The sequence below is a fragment of the Elgaria multicarinata genome, chromosome 6 (genome assembly GCF_023053635.1).
Source record: "Elgaria multicarinata webbii isolate HBS135686 ecotype San Diego chromosome 6, rElgMul1.1.pri, whole genome shotgun sequence".
Lineage (NCBI taxonomy): Eukaryota > Metazoa > Chordata > Lepidosauria > Squamata > Anguidae > Elgaria > Elgaria multicarinata.
In genome coordinates this window covers 85,561,343-85,585,251 of record NC_086176.1, presented here as the reverse complement: position 1 = coordinate 85,585,251, position 23,909 = coordinate 85,561,343, and the positions used below count along the sequence as shown (strand labels likewise).

Genomic DNA, 23,909 nt, shown 5'->3' with positions numbered 1-23,909 from the left:
TGCCTCTGTCTTGGGAGAAGATGTTTCAGGTAATCAATCAGAATCAGATTCAGAACTAGAAGATGCAGCGCCAGACACCAGCCAGTCTGTACCAGTGGGGGAGGAAGCTCTCACGGGCAATTCCCCAGCTGGGAGTCAGCCCTCCAGAGCTTATCTCCTCAAGGCCAAATCCTACACACTCAGTGGGAAGTGAGATTTCTTCTGGAGGAGAGCGTCCCGACAAGCTAGCTGATGCGAGGGTCCACCAGAAGCTCAAATGCAAGGCGCAGAAGGAAGGCATGAGAAAGTCGGTTCGATTATGCCAGAACCTGCCTCCACACCAGGCTCCCTAAAGTTACGGGTGTTTGAGAAGTCGTTTCCTGTTCTTGAGTGGACAATTGTCTTGCTTAGTTTGCATAGTTTTGCCTAGAGGGACGTTTTCAAGAGGTTAGACTCTCTTCAGTTTGCAGAGACGTTTGTTGCTTAATAAAAGCTTTGTAGATTACTTAGCAAGCCTCGTCATTTGCCTCCCATCGAAAGCAGGAGTTTTCTGAGAAACACAACACTTTGTTGCACAAGACTCTCAGGATTGGATCTAGACTAAGGTAGTTAAACGTAGGTGCCATTAAAAATCAAAGGGACCCAAGTTCAACGAACTCCAGTGTAATCTTGTACATGTCTACCCAAAAGTAAGGCCTATTACATTCAGGAAGTCTTAATTCTAGGGATGTATGGATAAGATTGCAGCCTTAGATTGGAGCCAATCTTTAACATTTACACAGTAACCATTTAGCTGAGGCCAAATGAAAAGTAAGATCTGTCACAAGGCAGCATTTTCTTACTATGTTAGGAGAGATTCATATATATATATATATATATATATATATATATATATATATATATATATAAATAAATTTATATATGTAGGTTTATGTTGTTCAGGGTCTCTGTAGAGTCTCATAACTGCAGCCTGCGAAGAACATATCTATGGAACCTTTTGGCTCCTTTCATTGCCTAGAAACTTGTGTCATCTGTATTCCATTGCATTGTATTTTATTCTTTTAAATATTTGTAATATATTTTATATTTTTAACTGTTTCTATGTCATTTTAGTCTTTTAGCTATTTGTAATCCACCCAGAGAACATTGGTTATTGGGCGGATTAGAAATATAATCAATCATTTAATAAATGTGTAATATCTGGTAGGATTGTAACACTTAAACATACGTGCATTATATTTCTTGAGAATTTATTTTTCAGTTCTGCAGGCAACTTTGTAAATTTGGTCCTTTTTAACCTCAGGACCTACATCAAATGGGTCCGAAACACCCCGGTGGGTAACCACTACTAATCCAAATAGACAAACAGTTAATCCTAACCGATAAGCATCACCACAGACATGATTGTAAATAAGAATCTATTTATTGTAAAAATTACAAAATTAAACAAATTGGCATGGTGGTTATATAAGTATACAATCTCTCTCTCTGTGGTTACAAGAAAAGAGTAAAATGTAAATATCAGATTAAGTACAAGAATTGCAATTGCAAAAGCAGGTATTACAAATTTAGCTGATAAGATAACAACTTGAGCTTCTAGCATTATTATGACTTCTCATTATCCGCTTCTGTTTACTATTTGTGGTTTAAAGGTAAACTAAACTCTTTCAGCTATACTAAAACATAATAGTCAACCTTCTCTATGCTTTCTCTTAGCTCACTATCTGTATCTAAAAGCTATGCTAAAGTTCCTCTAGGCATGTAAAGAGTAAAAGTAAAAGTCAGAGAACTTCTAAGACTTGGAAATAACTCCAAGTTCCAGCTTCAGAAACTAAATCCAAGTCTTAGAGGCTAATGGTACTCTAAGTCCCAACTTTCAGGAAAATACTCTGAGTCCCAACTTCTAAAATTGTAAAGAGATTCATAATTACCCAGCTCCGTCAAGTTCCAGTCCGAGGTGAGGTTGAAGAGAAAATAAAAAAATTCTAAACTTACAGCTCTGCTACCTGTGTTTTTATATTTATTTATTTATTTATTACATTTCTATACCGCCCAATAGCTGGAGCTCTCTGGGCGGTTCACAAATGTTATACACTTGTTCTGGCTCAAAGGTGGGGGTCAGTGAGTGATGAGACCACCATCTTCCAATCATAATTGGCATGAATAAGTGATTAGACCACCCATTCACCAATCAGAAGTTAGGTGTCTCCCCCTTCCCAATATTGCACGTGTTATACTCAAGGGGTCCTAGACAACATGGCTGCTATATGGGTGTTTTATCTTGATTGATGTATAAGACATCTTCTTTGAGCTCGTGTTCCTCATTAGGTCATGTTAGGTCATATTCCAGGTGTCCTGTTTGCTCAGTATTGTCACTTCTCATGCCCAACTTTGAGTGAGGACATTTCTTATCAGCAGGTGCTACCACAAAATTTCAAAACAACTTTCCCTCCTAGTGGACACCATCTGAGCATGCTCCGCTTTCTGCCAGCACACTCACACACTCTCACAGCATACTGTGGCCTTGGCCGTACTCTGAGAAGCCGCTTTTTAAAATGTCCACTGTGGTTTTTTCCCCCTTTCTTCAAAGACAGTCCTGCACATCTTAGTTATTGGTATAACATTGATTAGCATAGAATCAAACCTCAAGGTCTTCATGTCCATGGCTCAGGAGTCTGGAATATACTTCTGGGGCTATTTCAGATATGAGTCTGGGGTCTTTAGGGGTTCTTCTTGTAAATCTCCCCAAAACCCTCACTCAAGCCACCCCATTCCAGATCAGATAATCCATATCTCACTTGAAGTTGCCTTCTTCTTGCAGCATAATTTAACCCTTTTAGCACCAGATTAACATTTTATATTTTTAACTGTTTCTGTGGCATTTTAGTCTTTTAGCTATTCGTAATCCACCCAGAGAACATTGGTTATTGGGCGGATTAGAAATATAACCAATCATTTAATAAATGTGTAATATCTGGTAAGATTGTAACACTTAAACATACATGCATTATATTTCTTGAGATGATTTATTTTTCAGTTCTGCAGGCAACTTGAACTTCTATATTTGAAAATTTAATGTACCACTCAATTACTATTCTTTAGCCCAATTTAAAATGATAGTTTGGGAGTAAGGTCTTAATGCAGCGTAACCTTTGGAACATTAGAAATAACCCCTTTCCCAGTGTATCCTAATGGCATTAGTCTTACCTCATCTCATTTAGCAAATGTACTCAAGCATTTAAAACTTTACATAATAGATGTTCAGTGCATCTTTTTGCTTTATCACTGTGTTAAAACTCTTTTAAAATGCTGCGGTCACAGTATTGCAATTGTTATATTCTGAATTAGACTAATAATCAGTTTTTTCCATAAGACTTTGTCATGATCTATTTGAGCTTTTTCCTTTGGCAATCTTTAAGTGGAAGTGGGATAAGGTCTTTATTGATGTTTTATCTATGCTGCTGTATAAAGTATAGAATAAAGCACCATAGGATATCTGTCTATATTGTAATGGGATGCCATTTGGAGCCATGTGCATAGTAACCAGGCACAGCCACTCAATGCATTGTAATAAGTAAAGCAGTAGTTGCTTTCTAGAGTGAGAAGCTCTTGTTATTATTAGTCAAACAGGAAACGACCATGAGGCCAGATGCTCTGTGAGCACTGAGTAGCTCAAATTTAGGGAAGCTGTAAAAAGGATTAATTATTATTTGGATCTGTGAATCTTTAGAGAAATAGAAGCAAAAGCTGTTGCTTATTAGTAGTGATGGGTGAACTTCCTCCACAGGAATCGCAATTTGCTCATCAAGTTAAGAATCCCTCCATTCAATTTTGGACAAATTTTATTTATTTATTTGCCATAGCCGAAGCTCTCTGGGCTCTTTACAAAAGTTTAAAACAGCAAACATTTAAAAAGTATACAATATTTAAAAATATAAAAACAGTTCCCCGTTATTCTGAGATCTTGTTGTGTATATACGAATTGCAATGAATGTGCATCAGCAAAGTACATCTTCAATACTGTAGTATGGTATCATACTATGCATCATAATGTCATGCATCATTATGCTACGTTCTCCCCTCCAACGTTTTTCATATGCCTTATTGTTTATCCTATAGTCGGTATGGAGCTGGTGGAGCTTTTAATCCCATGATCTGTTTCTGAAAGTGAAAATTCATACCCCATAGCATTTAGTTGAAAATGTTTAATAACGTAGAAATTGGAATGTTTTCTAATACCAAAGTTATTTCATCTATCTATAACACAATAAATTCTTGTTTGCTTCTGTTCATATGACCTATTTCTCTTCACATAGACAATGACTGGGTTCGCATGACGCAATAACCTATCATGGCTTGTTGTGTGAAACAAGGCTCAGTGGGTTGTCACACTGTGTGAATCCAGACCGTTTCCCACAGGATGGCTTGTTTTGGGGCAACCCATGATTTGTTGTAGGGTCTTTTTTGTACCCACGATGGATTGGCATGTCATCTGAACCTGGCAAAGCCAGTCCATTGTGGGTTGCAGTGATTGAATATAGAGCTGCTTGGCAAGAGCAGCAAAATCCCGTGCTGCTCTTCCTGATTGCGCCCACCCAAGTCATCTAAAGCCTCCCTCGCCAGTGACAGTCACTCCCAATGATGCCCAAGCGGAGCAGTTACTTTTGCAGTTACTGCGAACAGGAACTGTAAAAGGCGGGGTGGGGAGTCTAGATCTCTCTTAAAAGGAATTGCTGAAGGCTTGGGGAAGTGTGGAATGGAATCAGGGCACACACAAGTGTCAGTTCAGTAAAGTTCAACTGTGAAAGACCGGGTAAAATTAATAATAATAATAATAATAATAATAATAATAATAAAATAAATAAATTAAAAACTCATTTGTGCTAATTCCTGGGCCAAAATAATAATAAAACCAATATTTTATAGCTCCATTTACGCAAATTGGATTTAAATGCTGAGGAGTGAAAACTGGGTTTTAATCTGAGTGGGGAGGGGCATGGGATAGACAAATGAAGGGTTCTGCTACATAGGACCATAGGATGTTGGGTGGAGGACCAAACGCTATCACTCTTATCTCCTTGAAGGACTGTGGCTATGCTATCCCAGCTTAGTTATGTCTGCACTGTAGTTTGTCCCAAAATAAACACAAATCACCAGTTTTCAATCATGATTCTCCCCTATAATGCAAAAGTCCCATGTGTTGAAATACCTTCCCTGCCTAGAAATCAAAACATCCAGAATAGTCTCAAGATAATCTAAATGTTCTGGCTGTGGGAAAGATGAGAAGACATTTAAAAACCATAAGGCCAGGGCTGTAGAGGGTAAGCAGTTTTGGGTAGAAATGTGCAGGCAGTTTTCCAAGATCAGTAGCCATCTTACAGAGTGGACATAGCAGTGTTGAAAGATGCTTTGCTGGTGCCTGCATGCGATCAAGCAGCATTCTTTCTACAAAAGTGCTTTGCAAGGGAAAAAAAGGAGGAAACAGGCAGGAGGGAGAGAGTGGTGGGGGCAGTTGAAGATAGCAACATGCTGTAAAGGAGGGTGCTGTGTCCCAAAGGCCTAGAAGAGAGGTGTGGGAAGTGTATGGCACATAAGTTAGGATGGTGGTGTGGTTAAGAAAAGCGACCTGAGGTTGGTTTCTGTGGCAGACTGCGGTGGAGGGGGGAGTGTAGGTTGTGCTATTGCCTGTGGGAGGATGACTGCTATGCTCCTTCAGCTTGGTCCTTCTGCTGCTACCCCATCCCCAACATCCACAAGGATCCTTCTACTGGGGCAGCCCTCTCCTCCCCCACCCCACCCTACCTCCAAGTAAGCCATTTTCCACAGGTCGGGAAAAAGGTTTTCTCCCGCAAGTTGACTTTTAAACATCAAGCTGTGGAAGAAATCCTTTCCCCCCGACTTGTGGGAAATGGCTTACTTGGAGATGTAGAGGAAGAAAGGGCTGCCTCAACGGAAAGACCTCTTCAGGTTTCTCCCACCCTGGTAAGATTCTGCTTTTTTAAAAAAAATTGTTCTTGGAAGGCCATTTCTGCAATTGACCTTCCAAGAACAATAAAAAAAGCTAGAATTTGGTGGGGGGAGGGCAAAAGTGGACCCCTTGCCAAGGGCTATGTTGCCCACACAGTCCATGGCAAGGGGTTTGTCCCCCCACCCCCACCCCAGAGATTTTCCACATGGGGAAGCTTCATACCGCAAGAGTACTCAATGAAGATCACTCCGCTTTGACTCACTTCTGAATTGAAATTAACATTTCTCCTTTCCAGGCTCTTATAAAACATTGCCTGAAATACTCACTGCCAGAAACCGCATGAGAAACCAGAAAGCTTCCATGCCAAGCCAGTTTCTGACCCATCATTGATTCAACATGGACCCTGCAGGAGTACGAAAATATAAAATTGGAGCCTATCCCCCTACTTAAATGAGGGGATAAAATACTGTCCTCAGCTAAATGAACAGTCTCACTTCTTTTCCGATAGTCTAACGACTCACCCAGCAGGCCAGTTTGCACAAATTATGCATTAATTTACACATGATTTGCTGAGATGTGTGATATGCACAAGATGTTTCCACTTGCATGAGCCGCTTCACCCTGAACAGAGGTTGTGACTGTGATGTGCAAACCTGGACAACTGGGTTGTTTAGGGGCTAAACAATCCAGCAGTTAACCCAACAACAAACTATTTACAGAAAGGGGAAGCGGTTTGTGCATGATATGCACGCCCACAAATCATGAGTTAAGTAACTCACAATTTACTACCATGATTTTAAAATCAGATCCTTGACTCACTTGTGCAACTATTTCTATAGCAACGTCTAAGTGCTTGGACAGCTCTTAAGGAAAAGGCCATTATCAGTGGGCTGGGATCTCTTGGGAAGAGAAGTCTTCTTTAAATGGAATGTTTACATGTTTAGGTCTCAAACTTGTGCCTCATGCTAGCTCAAGGTATGCATTTGGTAGGTACTGAATAGTATTTGTATGTGGAAGTTCTCTTTCAACTACAATAATTTTTTGCTGACTTGCAAACAAACTTTTGGAAATGCATTTTGTTACTGCATAAATAGTTGTTTTGCCTGGTTTGTTTTTTCTCATAAGGTTCCTGTGGCAAGGGCCAGCATTCTTTGGCTTACTGGAGAATACTGTGAACGAGTTCCAAAAATAGCCCCTGATGTTCTAAGAAAAATGGCCAAGAACTTCACTGCTGAAGATGACCTTGTAAAACTGCAAATTTTAAATCTTGGAGCAAAATTGTATTTAACCAACTCAAAACAGGTAAGGTTGAAGAAAATTAAACCACCAATGTGTTTAGCCCTGTTGAGTAACTTAAAATGAAGAGGCATTGTGTTTTAAAGTTAGTCATACCTCTTTAATAACCTTCGCTTCTCCCTTTTCTGCATTTTCCTTGGCTCAGAAATACCCAAAGTTGATCATATAAGAAAACTATCCAGAAGAAAATGTGAATAAAACATGACTGAAGGCCCTAAGAAATTCACCCAAAAACTATCAAGAAAGCATAGGTTTAGAAATATGTGATGTCTAAAATCACAAATGTACAATGTTAACTAATGAATGGATCAAATCCATAAAAATATAGTGTACTCCAACTTGGATATAAATGCATGGAGCTTGTTTGCTTCCCCTTTGTGTAAACAGGTAAAAAAAAAGGCATGGAAAGCTTCATGTAACATCTGAACGTGGCCTCCTGGTTTCTTGCTCCCAAACAAGTCAGGATATGTAAGCCAACAACAAACTGTAGTTTATTGAGCAGAGGGTTGGACTCCATGGCCTTATAGGCCCCTTCTAACTCTACTATTCTATGATTCTATTCCTAGCTTATGAGCAATAAACCAGGAGTTTAGGAGCAGTAAGCCAGGAGTCTAGACTTGGACATCATACAAAACTTTCTATTTCTGGATTGTTTTATCCACTTGCATAGAGAGAGAGCAAACAGGCTGTGTTCACAGTATGCTAAGGATAAGTCAGCAATTCCAACTTATGGTTACATGCAGATGCAACTGTTAATGAAAATGCAGTCTAATCAAATAGCAAGTTAGCAACAATTCAAAGCATTTTTATATATTTAGAATATGAGTTCGTATGTTTAATTTCTTGCCTCTGCATTCCTGCATTGGGATTGTTAGATTTTTTCATATTGATTCAAAGATGTCGACAAATACTAAATCTCATAGTGTTAGATTATATGCCTCAGATATTCAACTGCTGTAAACACCTAGCCTTGCCCTAAAGGGTGGTACTGAAGGAATACGAATCCCCTGCCTAAGGTCATCCCCATGTTTAACAGTCACCAATAGATGGCCAAAGGAGGAGTGGTTTAGGTTGGCACTGCACAGGCATCTTCCTAACATTGCAGTACATTCACACTGCAGTCCCTCTACCACTGGTGATGTTCCTATCTCACTCCACTCACCCAGACAGGTTAGTGGTTTCATGCATGAACATAGGTACACTACAGGGACAAAGGAAGGAACTAATAGATACCTTTCTTTCACATAAGGAGAATTAGGAGTTAAGAATTCCCTTTCTCTCCTCCCCCATTATGGTGGCCCCCATCCTATGGAATTTCCTGCCTCTGGAGGTCAGGCAGGCACCAACTTTGTATTCCTTTTAGTGCCTCCTGAAAATGTTGTCGTTCCAGGAAACCTTTCCCTAATGACCAGCCGTGGTTTTATTGCACCTTTGTTTCTTTTAAAATGTATTTTTATTCTGTTTTTATTCATTTATTCTATTTGTACACTACACCAAAATTCCTGAATGGGGAGCGCTATATAAAATGGTGGGAGAGAAAAAACATCCTGATTTTATTAGCTGCATTGAGGTCACCTTTGCTACCACTTAATCAAAGTGCTTTACTTCCCCGCTGGATCCCTGGAAAATATTCCTCTTTTGAGGGGGAATGGCATTTTTATTTTTATACTGACACCACTGTTTCAGAGATGGGGCAGATATTACTCCCCCTCAAGATACAGACATAGGGGCCATTGTAGGTTTCACAAAGGCAGACACTCCAGCACCTACAATCTCTCCACTAGCCTTTCCAAGAGGAGTTGGATACCTTAACTAATAGAGGCTCTGGGAGCATGTCCTATATGAGTTCTGTTGAGTGGGAGAAGACTCTGCTAGACAACAAGCAAAAGAGATTCACATAGGCCTCTTGGGAAATGTTTTCTATCAAGTGATGTCATGCCTGCAGGGGCCAAGAGTTCCTAAATCTTAACCACCTCTGTATATGGAAAGAGCATATCAAGCATTTTTGAGAAAGCAGTGGTGTCAGTAATGAGACAAATAATTTCAATAACAGTTCCTTTTAACTCCAATTATCCTCTGCCCTCCCCAAAATCACAACCAGTTTATTAATTACTAGAATAGAGGTTGCTTCAAGTGGAAAAGAGTTGAAGGATCAAATAGTGTATGACTGAAAGGGTCATGGAGTATCTTGCATATTGTAAAGCTAACACATCTTGAGAATTGAGAATTTCATAACATGTATAAGATACTATGAAACTGGATTTTTAATTTTTGGGGGATACATGCTTTAATCAAAACATACCTTTAACTATATTAGATCATTAAGTTATAGATTAACAGTTAGCTTTTGTGGGTTTTTATTGTATGACCTTGATTACAATGGATTCGTTCTACACACAGTCCTTTTTGGATTAAAGACTTTTTATTTTTTTCCTAGTGTACATTGATTGGTCATGTAAACATATTGTACAAGATACATATGTATAAAGTAGGGGTGAGCAACTTGTGGCCCTCCAGATGTTTTGGCCTACAACCCTCATCATCCCTCACCATTGGCTATGTTGGCTAGCATTGCTGGGAATTGTAGGACAAAACATCTGGAAGGCCACAAGTTGTTCACCCTTGGTATAAAGCATTATTATTTCAAATTATCTAAATGTAACATATAGACATATTTTTAAAACAATTCTATATGGAATGGAATGGCCTGCCAGAAGAGGTTCATCAACATAACTGTCTCTCCGAGTTTAAGACTAGCCTCTTCCTGCAGGTCTACCCAGATGAATTTTAAACCAAGAATTTTAAGATGTCGTGGTTTGTTTTTGATATTGTATTGGTTTTATATGCTCTTTTAATTAATTTTATGTATTTGATTTATATTCTATCTATTGTACTAATGTTGTTCCCTGCCTCAATCCAAAAGGAGATGTGGGTAAGAGATGATGATGATGATGATGATGATGATGATGATGATGTATTACTTTAAAAAGAAACATCTAAGATATAGCTATTTTGATCATTTGAAGTGTGGGTGTGCTATTATATGTTCATTTGTAGTCATAGGAACAAAAATGTCTCAGAACACTCTTTAAGGTGACAACTAGTCTCTCAGATTCATCACCCAGCATTCTAGATTATCCTCTCAGATTCTTCTATATCAGAGGATAGGCTTTCCCCTCAAGATTGTCTCCCCCAAGCTTGCTAGGACCATGGAGTCCCTAGAGCTCGAATCCTTAAGAGATCAATGCCAACTTTTGCAAAAAACATCAGAAGACTAGCTTTCTAGTAGGCCCCAACTTTGGTGCTCTTTTCAGGTCGTTTCACCAATATACTCAAGAAGGAATAGCTCAAACCCACCAATTCAAAATCTCATCATTCCTACCAAGTTCTCCAAGGTACCCCCAGCTGAAATGGATGAGTTTCCCATCAACCAACATGAGAGGAGTACTGAAGCTATCCTAAACAAGGTTCAGTGCATCAGGCATACAGTGGTGAGAAAACATTTGTGAACCCTGATGATAATTACAGAATTTCCATAGTTTTACCGTGATAGCCTTGTGAACCAAAACCAGTCATTTTCTAAATATCCACTAGGGTTGATATTAACTAATTCCATGTCTTGTGAAATAAAACAATGTATAAATTAGGCAAACAATGTCTATGTGCAAAAGTTAAGTGAACCCCTGGTTGCACCAGCTCAATTAAAGGGAATAATTAGAATCAGGTGTTGAAGTAATCAGATACATTTCTTCAGGGGTGAATTTGGGCAGCCTCACCATATAAAAGGATCAGAAACTTTGTAAGTTTGGTCTTCACCATACAGTTGTGTAGAAACATGTCATGACATCAAAAGACATCTCTGAGGATCTCTGAAAAGTAGTTATGGCTGCTCATCAGTCTAGAAAGAGTTATAAAACAATTTCTAAGGATTTGGGGCTCCACCAATTTACTGTGGGACAGATAGTCTACAAATAGCGAAGGTTCAAGACTGCAATATGCAGGACCAGTTGTCCTACCAAAATCTCTCCATGAACAAACTGGCACATCATCCAGGAAGTCAAAAAGAATCCCAGAGTAACATCCAAGGATCTGCCAGCCACTCTTACCTTCACTAATGTGAGTGATCCTGATTCAATGATCAGAAAAAGACTGAACAAGAATGGTGTTCATTGGAGAACAGCCAGGAGGAAACCATTGCTCTCTAAAAAGAACATTGCTGCCTGACTGAAGTTCACTAAAGATCAATAGATGATCCCCAAGACTTCTGGAGCAATGTTCTCTGGACAGACAGTCAAAGGTAGAATTATGGCCTCAATGAGGAACTTTATGTTTGACGAAAAACAAACACTGAGTTCGAACAGAAGACCCTCATCTCAGCCGTAAAGCATGGTGGTAGGAATGTAATAGTTTGGGCCTGCTTTACTGCCTCAGGACTGCTTGCTGTCATTGACCCAACCATGAATTCTGCAGTGTATGAGAAGATTCTAGAGGAGAATCTTCCCATGTGAACTGAAGCTGAACTGAAAGTACGTCATACAACAAGATAATGATCCTAAACATACAAGCAGATATACAAAAGAACAGTTTCAGGGGAAAAAAATCCATGTTTTAGAATGGCCTAGACTAAATCCAAGCTTAAACCCCAATGAAAAGTTGTGGCACAACCTGAAGCGAGCTGTTCATGCAGAGAAGCCCTAAAATGTCACTGAGTTGAAGCAGTTCTGTAAGCAGGAATGGGCCAAAATTCCTCAATACCAATGTGAGAGACTGACCAACAGTTACAGGAAATGCTTAAAAGGTCATTGTTGCTCAAGCGGTGCCACCATGTACTGAATCTAAAGGTTCACATACTTTTTCACACATGGATATTGAGTGTTGTATAAGTTGTGGATAAATGTTGAAAAAGCATCATGTTGTGTGTCGTTTGTTTAGTCAGTTTATCTGTTGTTCTTTATCTAGGATTGTGGCGTTAGATTTAGATCGAATAGCATTTTAGGTTGGAAATATGTAACAATCCTAAGGTGTTCACAAACTTTTTCTCGCTGCTGTAGCCTACATGACTTAACACCTCAGCATCAATTCTTACTGGGGAAGCATTCACCTAGGGCAGTGAAATTCTACGTAAGAATTACCTGGATAAGGAAACCAGGCAGTATATCAGGAAGCTTTCCTCCCCACAATCTTCTTGGCAGACACCTTCTTTGACACTCTGAGCACGAAGCCAGATCCATGGCCTCTAACATAATTGCCGTGGGAATATTTGGCTCTGTTACTGTGGGATGGGTACCTAGAGCCACCCAGAATTCACAACCCAACAACAAACCATGGCTTCTCTTCCTGGGTTGTTCAGTGACCCTGACCCTGTTCAGATGACACACTAAATCACGGTGGTTAACAATTTTTTGCTAAACATTATGGCTTAACGTATCATGTGTGTCTTGTGAGCCATTCCTAACCGTGGTGGCTACATAATCACGGTTTAAACATGCTCACTATCTATTTGCTGCAAAAGGGTTAGTGGCCTAACCATGGCTTAGCATGTCATCTGAAAAAGCCCATAGTTAACAACCCATACTTAAACCATAGTGCAGAGTTCATACGTAATGACAACCCATACTCAACCTATTACACGCAAACCAAGCCATTGTCTGGCATCAGTAGCATTGGCAATCACAGCAGACTTGGTGGGTTTGATCAGCTATTTCAGAAATCTTCTCTTGGTGTTTCAGTGCTGGAAAGCCCTGAAATTCCCAACTTGCTTCAATATTCCGTACTCACTAGCAGCCACAGTCATATCCGACTAGCCCCACTTAATACAGTCAAGCATTAAAGCAAATTATTCAAAACAACATTGCCTATCTGTGGAAAATTATGGAATTACCCATTTATAGAATACTATTTTTTTTAATAAAGCATTGTATATGAAACTAAAAGGATAGATTTTTCATGACTGTTAGATAAGTTCAAATAAAGATTATTGTTCAGTTACAGTTTATATCACTTAATGTTCTATAGGTATAATTATGGAATAAGAAAAGCATAAAACAATACTTCATAGCAAAATTCATAAAAGTAGATTCTGCCTTTTCAGTATAAATCTCTGTTGATTAATAATGTTCTTATACACCAGAATTTAATCCTGTGCAGTGGAACGATGTCTTTATAAGGTTTTTCAGCTTAAATAATATTCACAGCTTTTCTTCAGCTGAAGAAATACGATTATTTCCATATTTTACTTTTAAGTGATGCAGTGTTTTGATCTTTGTATCTATTGCACTTTTGTAAACATTTACTGAACAAAATGTAAAATGTATTCAGCAGACTATTTTTATGTTTCCAATTTTCTGCTTTGCAAAAATTTAAACTTAATGTGCATTGAGTAATTTTAATAATTAATATTCCTACACATCAAATTAGAGAATCTGGTTATGCTGTAAAAATCTGTGATAATATAACTTGCTTTTACGTATATAAATAAATGACCAATATTACCAGAAGCTTTAAGCTGTGAGGGGGGAAATAGAAGAAGTCTTTTATCCTGGTTTTTAGAGGGCATCAGCAGCTTGCTTTTATGAAAAAGTAACAGCTAAATGCACTGCAAATAATTTGCAGTAATCCAGTTCAGTGATTCATGTGTCTGCTTTAATGGGTCATAATTCAGAGTAAAGTAACTGAGTGCAGTCAGAGTGCAGACACTGCTTATGCCAGGGACAGTATCTCTTCATAAAACACACCTCAGCAGAAGCAGTTTGCCAGCCTCCTAATACCCTCTGATGTTTTGATGTCCTGCATATTTTTCCGATTAAGTTTTGAGTGCCATGTTTTTAGTTGTATTTCCACATTCATTATTCTCACGTAGGCCCTTCAGCGGGTTTGCCATATATGATTATTTTTTTAATGATGCCTTTCTTTCCACTTCAGCAGTTTAATAATCTAGCACATGGCTGCTTCTCAGTACTCAGCATTCACCTCCCCAATACAGAAGAGGACATGTGCTTTGGCTTCAAAATTCCATTTACTGCTTTAGAAATGCATATTCCCTATGGAACAACATTTGTTTGACATAACCATTCATTTTTATTACCTCTTTAAATATGTTTATCCAGAGTTATCAATAATCATAAATAACTTGTATTCTCTTCTTGTCCTGTTTTTCACAGACAAAATTGCTTACCCAGTACATATTAAATCTCGGCAAGTATGATCAAAGCTACGACATCAGAGACCGTACAAGATTTATTAGACAGCTCATTGTTCCAAACGAAAAGAGTGGAGCTTTAAGCAAATATGCCAAAAAAATATTTCTGGCACAGAAGCCTGCCCCACTGCTTGAGTCTCCTTTTAAAGGTATGCCAGTTACATTTTCTACCAAATCTTAATGGAGGCAATGCACATCTGTAGTTTGTATACTTAAGTTACCAAAACTCATGTTGCCAAATGATCAGCTTAAAAATTCATATATGAGCAATATGATTTTCTCTTTTCAGTCTTTTAAGAGAAAGTGATTAAAACTACAAGTTATTTTCTAGTATGGCATTAAGTATAAACCTGGTAATCTACAATGATATGAAAGCTCTGCTTGTTTATATGTTAAAATTTTGTTTGACTAATAAGAACCTATTTTTCTACTAAGCATAGTCTGTGTAGAAAGATATTTAGCCACTCACAAGACTTGTAACTTCACAAATGACTTTTAATTATTGCTTTCATTGAAAAAAACGTTATACGGAAGCCCTTTCATATGTAGTTTGTCTCAGTGTGCCACAATTAATGATATTTTTCTTCTAAGCAATTTCAAAACCAAGGCCGTTTTTCAGTAGCCCCTCCATTGCTCTCTGCCCAGTTTTTTTATAATGCTATAACCCTCATTAGTAATTTTATTATGTTAATTATCTGCATTCTGAATTTTCCATACTTTGGTGTTTTAATCCTGCTTTATACCCTGAAAGCAGCACTTCTTCTGAAGGAAAAACTATTAAAATTCTGGATGTGTTTGTGCCAAGACATGTATATGGATTATTTAACTGTGCTGTCATTCTTAATATTCACAGTAAAGTAATTTTTAGAGAAGCTACATTTCAGAGCAACACCTCTAAACACACTGACTGATTAGCTTTTTTATTGACCATTATGGGGGAGATTATTGTAATCTATGGACTGGAATCAGTTTTTTGACCTATGAAGAGCTTCCTAGTTTATATTTATTCCATGACATTTTAGGTAATGTAACGCCAATTACCTTTAGTTCTGATTAAGATTGCTCTTTGTGATATAGAGCTCATGTCTATATTTTTCACCTCTTTCCTGTCCTCACCCCCCAATAGATAGGGAGCACTTCCAGCTTGGTACTTTGTCTCATACCCTGAACATGAAAGCCAATGGCTATCTGGAGTTGTCTAATTGGCCAGAGATTGCACCTGACCCTTCAGTGAGAAATGTAGAAGTAATTGAGTCGGTATGTTGACTTTTCAAAATATTATTTTATTATTTGGTGAGCTAGGAATTGTGTATCTGTGTGAGTATTTTTTCTAACACAAAGATTTTAAGTGAGTTGCAATAGACATGTCATAAAATAGGACCTGTCTTCTGTAGATGACTACTTTGAAACTTTTCATTTTCTTCTGCTGTGTATTTTCTTAATATATATATCTTCAGTCACTCTGCTTCCAGCTTGGCTTGCTGGTCTTTGAGCGATTCCAGATATTTATTCAGTGTTCTCAGTTTAATCTGAATATTTTGTAGCTTTTTAGGGCAAGCAAGCAAAAGAATCAACTGTTAATTCTAGCGGAAATTGCAACCGCTAATACATCCTGCGTAGCACCACAAAAATCTTCATAAATGGCTTAAAAGAGGGAGTCCATTTTGACATTGCTCAGAGATGGCTACCCACATTATATCCTGATAATTGAAAAGAACTTTTGCCATCTTGGTGGAAGGCTGGATGGAATGAGGGCAGATATTTGAAGCCTTTGGCAGGTTGGCATAACTATGTTGGTCTCCTTTCTTCAGACACCAAGACAACAACAACAACAAAAATGCTGGGAGTAGGGGCAAAGCCAGGACACATAATAAGATTCCTCTTATTATTAAACAGGTTTATTGATCAGAATGATTTATTCAGCTAGCTTTCTCATTTTTTTTTTTGCAAAGTAAAGATGAATGAGCTAACAGTTTATTCCAAATTATTTGTGGTGATAAAAGTAGCTTAATCTTTTTTTATTATAAGCTACTAGGTAATTCTAACTGAAGAGCAGGATACAAATATTTATCATAATGTTGATATTGGTTTTAAGTACACTTCCCCTTATTTTATGCTCCTTGATTTCAGTTTGCTTCTATATTGCTGTGTATGTCCTTCGACGTGTCTACTCCAAAAAGAGAGATGTTATAGTATTCACCAGTTAAATCTTATGTCTCAGTTTTAACTATATAAACTTTTAAATTTATGAACAGAAAAAAGAATGGACTTCAATATTAGGGAAGACTGAGAAAGAGAAACCCACTGAACGGTTCTACTCAGAGGACGAGGACGACAACAATGACGAAAGTGATGATTCTTCTAGCAGTAGTGACAGTGGTATGTGTTAAAATAGAAAGATCATAATCAGGAACTATGAATACAGGTTTTGTGCTCTCTTCAATATGTTCCAGTGTTTAAACATAGTTGCATTGCAATGGAATCATTTCAGCTTTTAGGTAACAGCCGTTGTACTGTGATCAACTGGTATAATAGCTTTTACTAGAAGGGCATTCTTGTTACTTAATGTGGATTTCTAACTTAAAGCACAATACTAAACACAATTATTCAGAAGAAAACCAAATTGAATTTAGAGGGTTACTTGGATATTAAGTGTACAGAGAGGGTAGCCTTAGCTTCACATTCACTGCTTGTCTATGGTTTCATGATCATAGAAGTATGTTTTCATGGGAACGGGTGGTGATGGTTAAAAAAAATTGTTCAGCCTTTCTTCAAAGAGCTCAGAGGGATATACTGGTTTCCTCGCAACAATCCTGTAAAGTGGGTTAGGATGAGAGATGGTGATTGTCCCAAGGTCATCCGGTGAGTTTCATTTTAACCATAGCCTCCATAGTCCTACGTTCACCACACCAACTCTCAGTATTTGACTCTTTTAAAATACGCAGAAAATTATTATGCTTATTTATGAGATAGTAGCCTCAAAGTTTAGTGTTGGTTATATAGATAACAAACAGAATAAAAGGAATAGATTAATAGTAGAAATCGTCAAACTGCAAATTTATGGGTATTTCCCCTCCTCCCTTCTAGAATATGCCCCAGTTTGCACAAAACAGTGGCAAATGGTAATTTGACAGCCATTTTGAATATTCAAACCGTGATTGGGGTGATCAGGAGTTGCCAGACACTATTGGCTAATCATGGGTTAAACAACCCATAGTTCACCTTCAATTAGTAGTTAGGTTAACTGTAGGTCATTTAACATGCAATTCATTTATTTTCTACTGCATTTATATCCCGCCTTTTTTCCTCCAATAAACCCAAGGCGGTGTACATAATCCTCCTCTCCATTTCTATCCTCACAACAACCCTGTGAGGTTGGTTGGGCTGAGACTGGCCCAAAGTCACCCAGTGAGCTTCCATGGCTGAGTGGGGACTAGAACCCAGATCTCCCGACTCCCAGTCCAACACTTTAGCCACTACACCACACTGGCTCTCTAACTGCAATTAACCTATAGTTCGGATGTCACATAGCCACCAACCCAATCCTGATAAGAAAGGCTTTGGAATATGTCTGGCATTTGCTAAAATCATGGGATGATGATGATGATGATGATGATGATGATGATGATGATGATTTATTTATTTGTTACCCGCCTCTCCCTCTGGATCAAGGCGGGGTACAACACAATTAAAAACAACATAAAATACATAAAACCAATTACATTAAAACCAGTGCTTTAATTAACCCATGATTTGCCATTGTTATCCTTGAACAGCCTGTGTCTCTTAACAAAGGACATGCTGAAGGGTGACAGACATCTGTAGGATATCAAAACTTTGCATTACTCCACATCTGAGGCCCTTCCCCCCTTATGACTTAGCCTTAGGTACATGTAGGAATCACCTAAAAGGTGCATGATTAAGGTCACTTCAGGGTATGTATTGGTCAGTTTGAATTTCCAGAACCTCTCTGGGAGTTGCCCCCGCCCCCCAGAATACATTGCTTGTGAAATCCTTCTTCAACTTTGAGCAACTGATTAAACCTAAAAATAATTTAAATAAAATAAGAGTTAAGATTATATTCTTCCAGTCCTGAGTGCTGCCATCCCTGGCGCAAGTTTCTTTGGTAAGTTATTCTTAGGATTTAGGTTCCTGAACAACAAAGTCTTAATTAGTTAATTCTATGTTTCGTTTTATTTTAAAAGCAGCTAATCATTTCTGAATATCTCTCTGCTTGGTTCTTCAATAAATATATTCAGTTGGAAACTTTACTTGATTCAGTTAGTTTGCCTAGCCTTGAGATTGGTTTTATATGCTGGACTACTTGGCCTGCATGTTAACTTGGTTAAATTAAAAGAAACTCTGGAAGAGGGCTCTATCCTTCTGCCTAGGTACAATCCATAAGTCTGGATTCTCATCTGTTCAAGCTGTTTGCTATTGATTCCATGGGTGGAGGCAGCCCTACCTCCTAAATGTACAATAAAAGGGGTCTTGCAGCCTGCCCTACCTCACAGGGTTGGAAGTGGTAATATTAAGATATGCTTTTTAAAATCTTTAATTCTTGCTAAAGTAGAATGTTTTAGGTCTCTAGGTATGTGTTTCTGTTTGCTTACCCAGTTGAATTTTAAGATGCCTTTTAATAATGTGCTGCTTTTAATGTAATAGCTTTAAATGTTTTAATTATATGTATTTTATGGCATTTATGTTGTACCCCGCCTCGATCTGGAGGAAGAGGCGGGTAACAAATAAATAAATAAATTATTATTATTATTATTATTATTATTATTATTGTGCAGTGGGCCTGTTCAGACAACACGATAAGCCTTGGCTATGCCGCTAAGCTTTTTTGCAGCAAATGGTTAGTGAGTGTGTTTAAACTGTGGTTATGTAGCCCCCATGGTTAGAGCTGCACAACACGCTAAGTCATGGTTCATACGACACAGTAAGCCATAATGCTAAGTCATAATATTTTGCTTGAAGGGCTCAAAGTGCTTAGCGTGTCATCTGAACAGAGTCAATTTGGTAGAATTCTTTACTTGTGTGGGTCCGGATTACTTTCATTTATTCTTCCTAAAGCTTTTATTCTGGTTATATGTAAGTCATGTTGCACCTGAAATTCCTTTCTTGTGGTGAATTATAGAAAAGTAATATACACTACAATATTTTCCTAAAACTCAAAAAACTATGAAATTGGGAATCCTATTTAAAATATGTCATGAGAGGATTTAAAATGTGTATGCCGTATAATTCTTTCCTTAACTGTTCATTTTGCCTTGTTGTCAATCTGGGTCCTCCAGTGCAGCGTTTGAATCTAATGAAGCAGACACACATACGTATAGATATAGAAAGGACATATTTTAAAACCAGTTGGGCTGCTCCCCTGAACACTGAGGGCACAAGAGAAAAAATGCTAAAGATTATTAAGGGTTATAACTAAAAGCAATGGACTGAAACTGGGAAAGTGTACCTTCAAGTTAGATATTAGAAACACTTTCCAGCCGATTAGAAACTGAATAACTTGTTTAAATTCCTGATTAAATTGTCATCACTAGATGTGTGTTCAAGAATAGATTAAATACTTAAATATTGAAGATGATACTATGTTAGAGCAGAGGAGTGAGAGTAGAGGACATAGGAGGTCATGTCTGATTTCTTTCTTCCCTCCACCCCCACCCCAGCATGATGGCCAGAAACCAGCGCAGCAAGTGTCTGAATTTTAAGAAATGTATTATTGTAGAGTTAAGAAAAACAAAACAAAAAATAAGTGTTCAGCCTTCACAATTTTACCACATGGATTTTGTCAGGGTATTTCAACATCAAGTGACTTTAACATTATAAGTTATTTGCGTCAATTGTTTACAAGTATAAGGCTTTTTTCATTCTAGAAAGTGAATCTGATAGTGAAGAAGTTAAAAAGGAAGGACAAGAGGACAGCAGTGAGGAAAGTAGTGAGAGTTCTTCTGCTGAAGATGAGAATAATAGAAAATCAAAGGCCAAAAGGGGAGTCTCAAGAAAAGGGACTACAGCTTTACAGAGGTATGTATGTACTTTGATTATGATAGACAGTAAATTGGAACATTGAAGCTTCAGAGTCTATGCAATAAATTCATTCATTGTTCATCATAACAACATTCATTATGGAAAGATGCTAGGCATTTCTGTATTTTCAGATTGTATATCTTGCATGTAAGTTGAATAATTCTTTTTTATTTAACTTTTGTTGAATATTTAGGTGATGAGCAGAGTGTATTAGCATAACCTTGGGAAGCTGAACAGTTATCATGCCACTTCGTGAAACACTTAATTACCTTATACAGCAATTTTGCTGAGGGCTAAAATTAAAATCCTTCTATATTCTGCCATTATGTAACTAAGGCAATTGATTTTTCCCTAAATAATGTTATATTAAAGGATTATGATCCAGACATTGGAGGCAAGGGCCGTGAAGGGAGACGGTCAGAAGCTGCTTAAGTGTTAGGGCTTTTTAAGATTGCCTATTACCAACAGAGTTAACATGTATTAAAATATCATTAAAATTTTAAGTAATTGGGGCTAATACCTTGGATTGTCTGAATCTGTTTCTTCCACTTCTGTTAGCAAGTGGCCTCTGCAGACATGATCGCCCTTTTACTCTGTAGCCTGCTGCCAGCTCACTTGATGAGTTTGCAGCTCAGCTCAGTCGTGGCTGACAGCGCTGATTGGGGCGCAGTACGCACTCTGCTCCTTTTATTACAGACAGTAATTAAAGCAGCTCGCCCTGCCACTTCCATAACAAACACAGCATAATGCCCTAATTATGACTTTATTAATTTAAGTCAGGATTTAATGATTTTAAAAGTGATTTATATTGTTTTTCCTGTTCAGAACAAATGAAATCTGTAGGTTAAATTAATACAGGCTTTTCATCATTGCAAAGTTAAAAAGCTAGTTACCAGTAAATTTTTTTCATTAGGTTAACATCTGAAACTCTTAAGCAGTAAGGTAAACAATGATTACCTATCAAAACTGAGTAATGAAATAAGTTTGCCCTGAAAAATCATATCTTCAAATTACAAATTGCATATATCTGGAATAGTTTTGTGTTACTGAAGGAATATTCGGTTTCCACTGAATCATTTCTGGAACTAATCCTGCTTTTTAAGTGTGTCATGAAGCAGTGGGGTGGATTGGGAATGGGATAGAGATGGAATTTGAGGAAGAAACGCATACAGTTACCATTTCCAGTTAAGGAAATGTGTTATAGATTTGCATTTTTCTGGAATTGCTGTTATGTGTAAATGTTTATTTTTTTATTTAAGTTAGATCCTGCCTTTCTCCCGGGGAGTTGTTCTTTGCTTCGAAAAACATTCTTCTTAGGAATCTATATAAGAATACGTTAATGTAACACTTATTACTAGAAATCTACCATACCAATTCTGCTCATTTTCTTAAAAAAAACCCAACTGACACTTGAGCAGCGTCGACATGCAGAAAATTTTGAAAGTTCAAAAAGGTTCAAGCTTGAGTTTTAATAGCCAAAGAGTGTGCTCCCATGTACTGGCCAGGAGCCTGAGGGGGTCAGAGAACCACAGTTCCCTTCTAGTTCTGTGCCGCGCAGGAAGAAAAACACAAAGGGAGGTACAGAGAGAGGGACTTGGGCTTTGCAAATTGAGCCCAGTCTCAGAGTAGCCATATTGGTGGCAGGGATGGTGGTGTAGGTGGAGGCGAATGCTCTGAGGTGGCAGAGGGGTAAAAGAAGTGGCCCTAGGAAAAGCCGTTTTTAAAACATGGGGGAAGAGGTGGGCTTGAGGCCTGACAGGGAGAAGGGAATGTTGTTCAACAGCTACGGATGTGAGGAGACAACGGCCAAAATTATGTTGAAGGAAAGTAACCTCCGTACTGCTTCTGGGAGGACTCGCATAATGTTTCACCCTCAGACTACTAGCACCCATGATGACATGAGCTTTTACACTAGTACTAGCAAATTTGTAAACTATTCATTAAACATATTCATAGGCCCTCATTGGGAATTGCGTTCAAACCATCACTGCAAACTGGCTGCTGTGCAACAAAATATGGAGGAGAGAATCAACATGTGTGAGGGAATGGAGGAAGCCTTCGAGTTCCCAGCAGTTCCCAAGAGCTGAGCCATAGTTGGCGATGTATGAACCAAGCCTCACTGTGGGCCATTTATTTGTAGGATTACTAGTAAACACATTCTCAGAGTTCTGATTTTTTTTGGAAATGCTGTTAAAAATGTGGCAAGGCTATGTAACTTCCTACATCTTTATTTAGCTTAGTTTATAGATTGCATAATTTTCTGTGGAGTTTCTTATACATTTATTTTATATTTAGTAACTCTGAAGGGACAGAAGAAAACAAAGTGAAGTGTAAAAAACCACGAGGTTCTTCAGACTCAGAATCTAGTTCAGCTGAGGAAAGCTCTTCCGACTCTAGCTCAGAAACTGACTCTGAAAGTAATTTGGAAGCTAGAAAAACATCACGTGCTGCTCTTTCTCCAAAGGTATATCTCAACTGAAATATGTTCTTGCAGTTGTATTTGCATTACCTTTAGGGCTTCTCATAATGTGCTATATGTCTGAATTCTTTATTTTTGAGTTGCAAGTTCTTTGCAAAACATTAATTGGAAGTTAATGAAAATTAATATGCTGTTACTTTGCAATCGTAGAAGGAGGAGACTGTTTATAGCCAATTATTAACCACTGTAGAATACACTAATGGAATATTTCTCAGTTTCTGTTATATTAAATGTGTGTTGTAAAGTAAAAGAAATTATAGAAGCCTTTTTCATTGGAAAGAAATGGATGTGAAGTGTTAAGAATGTCATTGTAAAAAAACCTTATTATAATACTAGGTTATTCATGTTGCTGTTCAACTACATATCTGTATAACCATTATCTGGAAATTTATGTTTAGATTCATATTATTCTTAGGAGGTTGTGTTTGATAGAACCTTTGGAAGTCAAAGAAAATAATCATGTAAAAATTGATAGTTTGTATGTTGTAATGTTAGTATCCCTGAAAATTAACTTTAAATTAGTAATCATAGTATTTACTCTTATTTGTACAAACACAATTTGGACTTAATCTGCACATTTTGTGTGGTATGTATACATTTAATTAAATATTGACACCACGTTGAGGTTTTGGCAGTAGTGGAGAAGTAGGACTGGGCAGGGGACTGAAGACCTGCATTATATGGAAGCATTTGTGGCTGTGGAGTTAAAGGAGCTAGGGATCACATGTTGAGATACTTAAAAAACATAAACAGGTATAAAATGTGTTTGGGACTCATAGTAATAAATGTTAAGAAATAGTATTAATCATATAAGGTTCAACTAGTCCATTGAGCCTCGTGTGGCACAGAGCGGTAAAGTAGCAGTTTCTGCAGCTGAAACTCTCCCCATGGCCTGAGTTCGATCCCAGAGGAAGCTGGTTTCAGGCAGCCGGCTCGGGTCGACTCAGCCT

General features: G+C 37.9%; 1 protein-coding gene across 7 annotated transcripts in view; it reads left to right on the top strand.

The window, feature by feature from the left end:
- AP3B1 (adaptor related protein complex 3 subunit beta 1) overlaps positions 1-23,909 on the top strand; it is a 354,279-nt gene that overhangs the window by 263,991 nt on the left and 66,379 nt on the right. For all 7 annotated transcript variants that reach the window (XM_063127965.1, XM_063127964.1, XM_063127966.1 and 4 more), the window contains 6 exons: positions 7,073-7,249; positions 14,404-14,590; positions 15,568-15,698; positions 16,697-16,820; positions 20,327-20,477; positions 22,776-22,944. In XM_063127965.1, the coding sequence (XP_062984035.1) occupies positions 7,073-7,249; positions 14,404-14,590; positions 15,568-15,698; positions 16,697-16,820; positions 20,327-20,477; positions 22,776-22,944 (939 nt within the window). The remainder of the gene's footprint in view (positions 1-7,072; positions 7,250-14,403; positions 14,591-15,567; positions 15,699-16,696; positions 16,821-20,326; positions 20,478-22,775; positions 22,945-23,909) is intronic.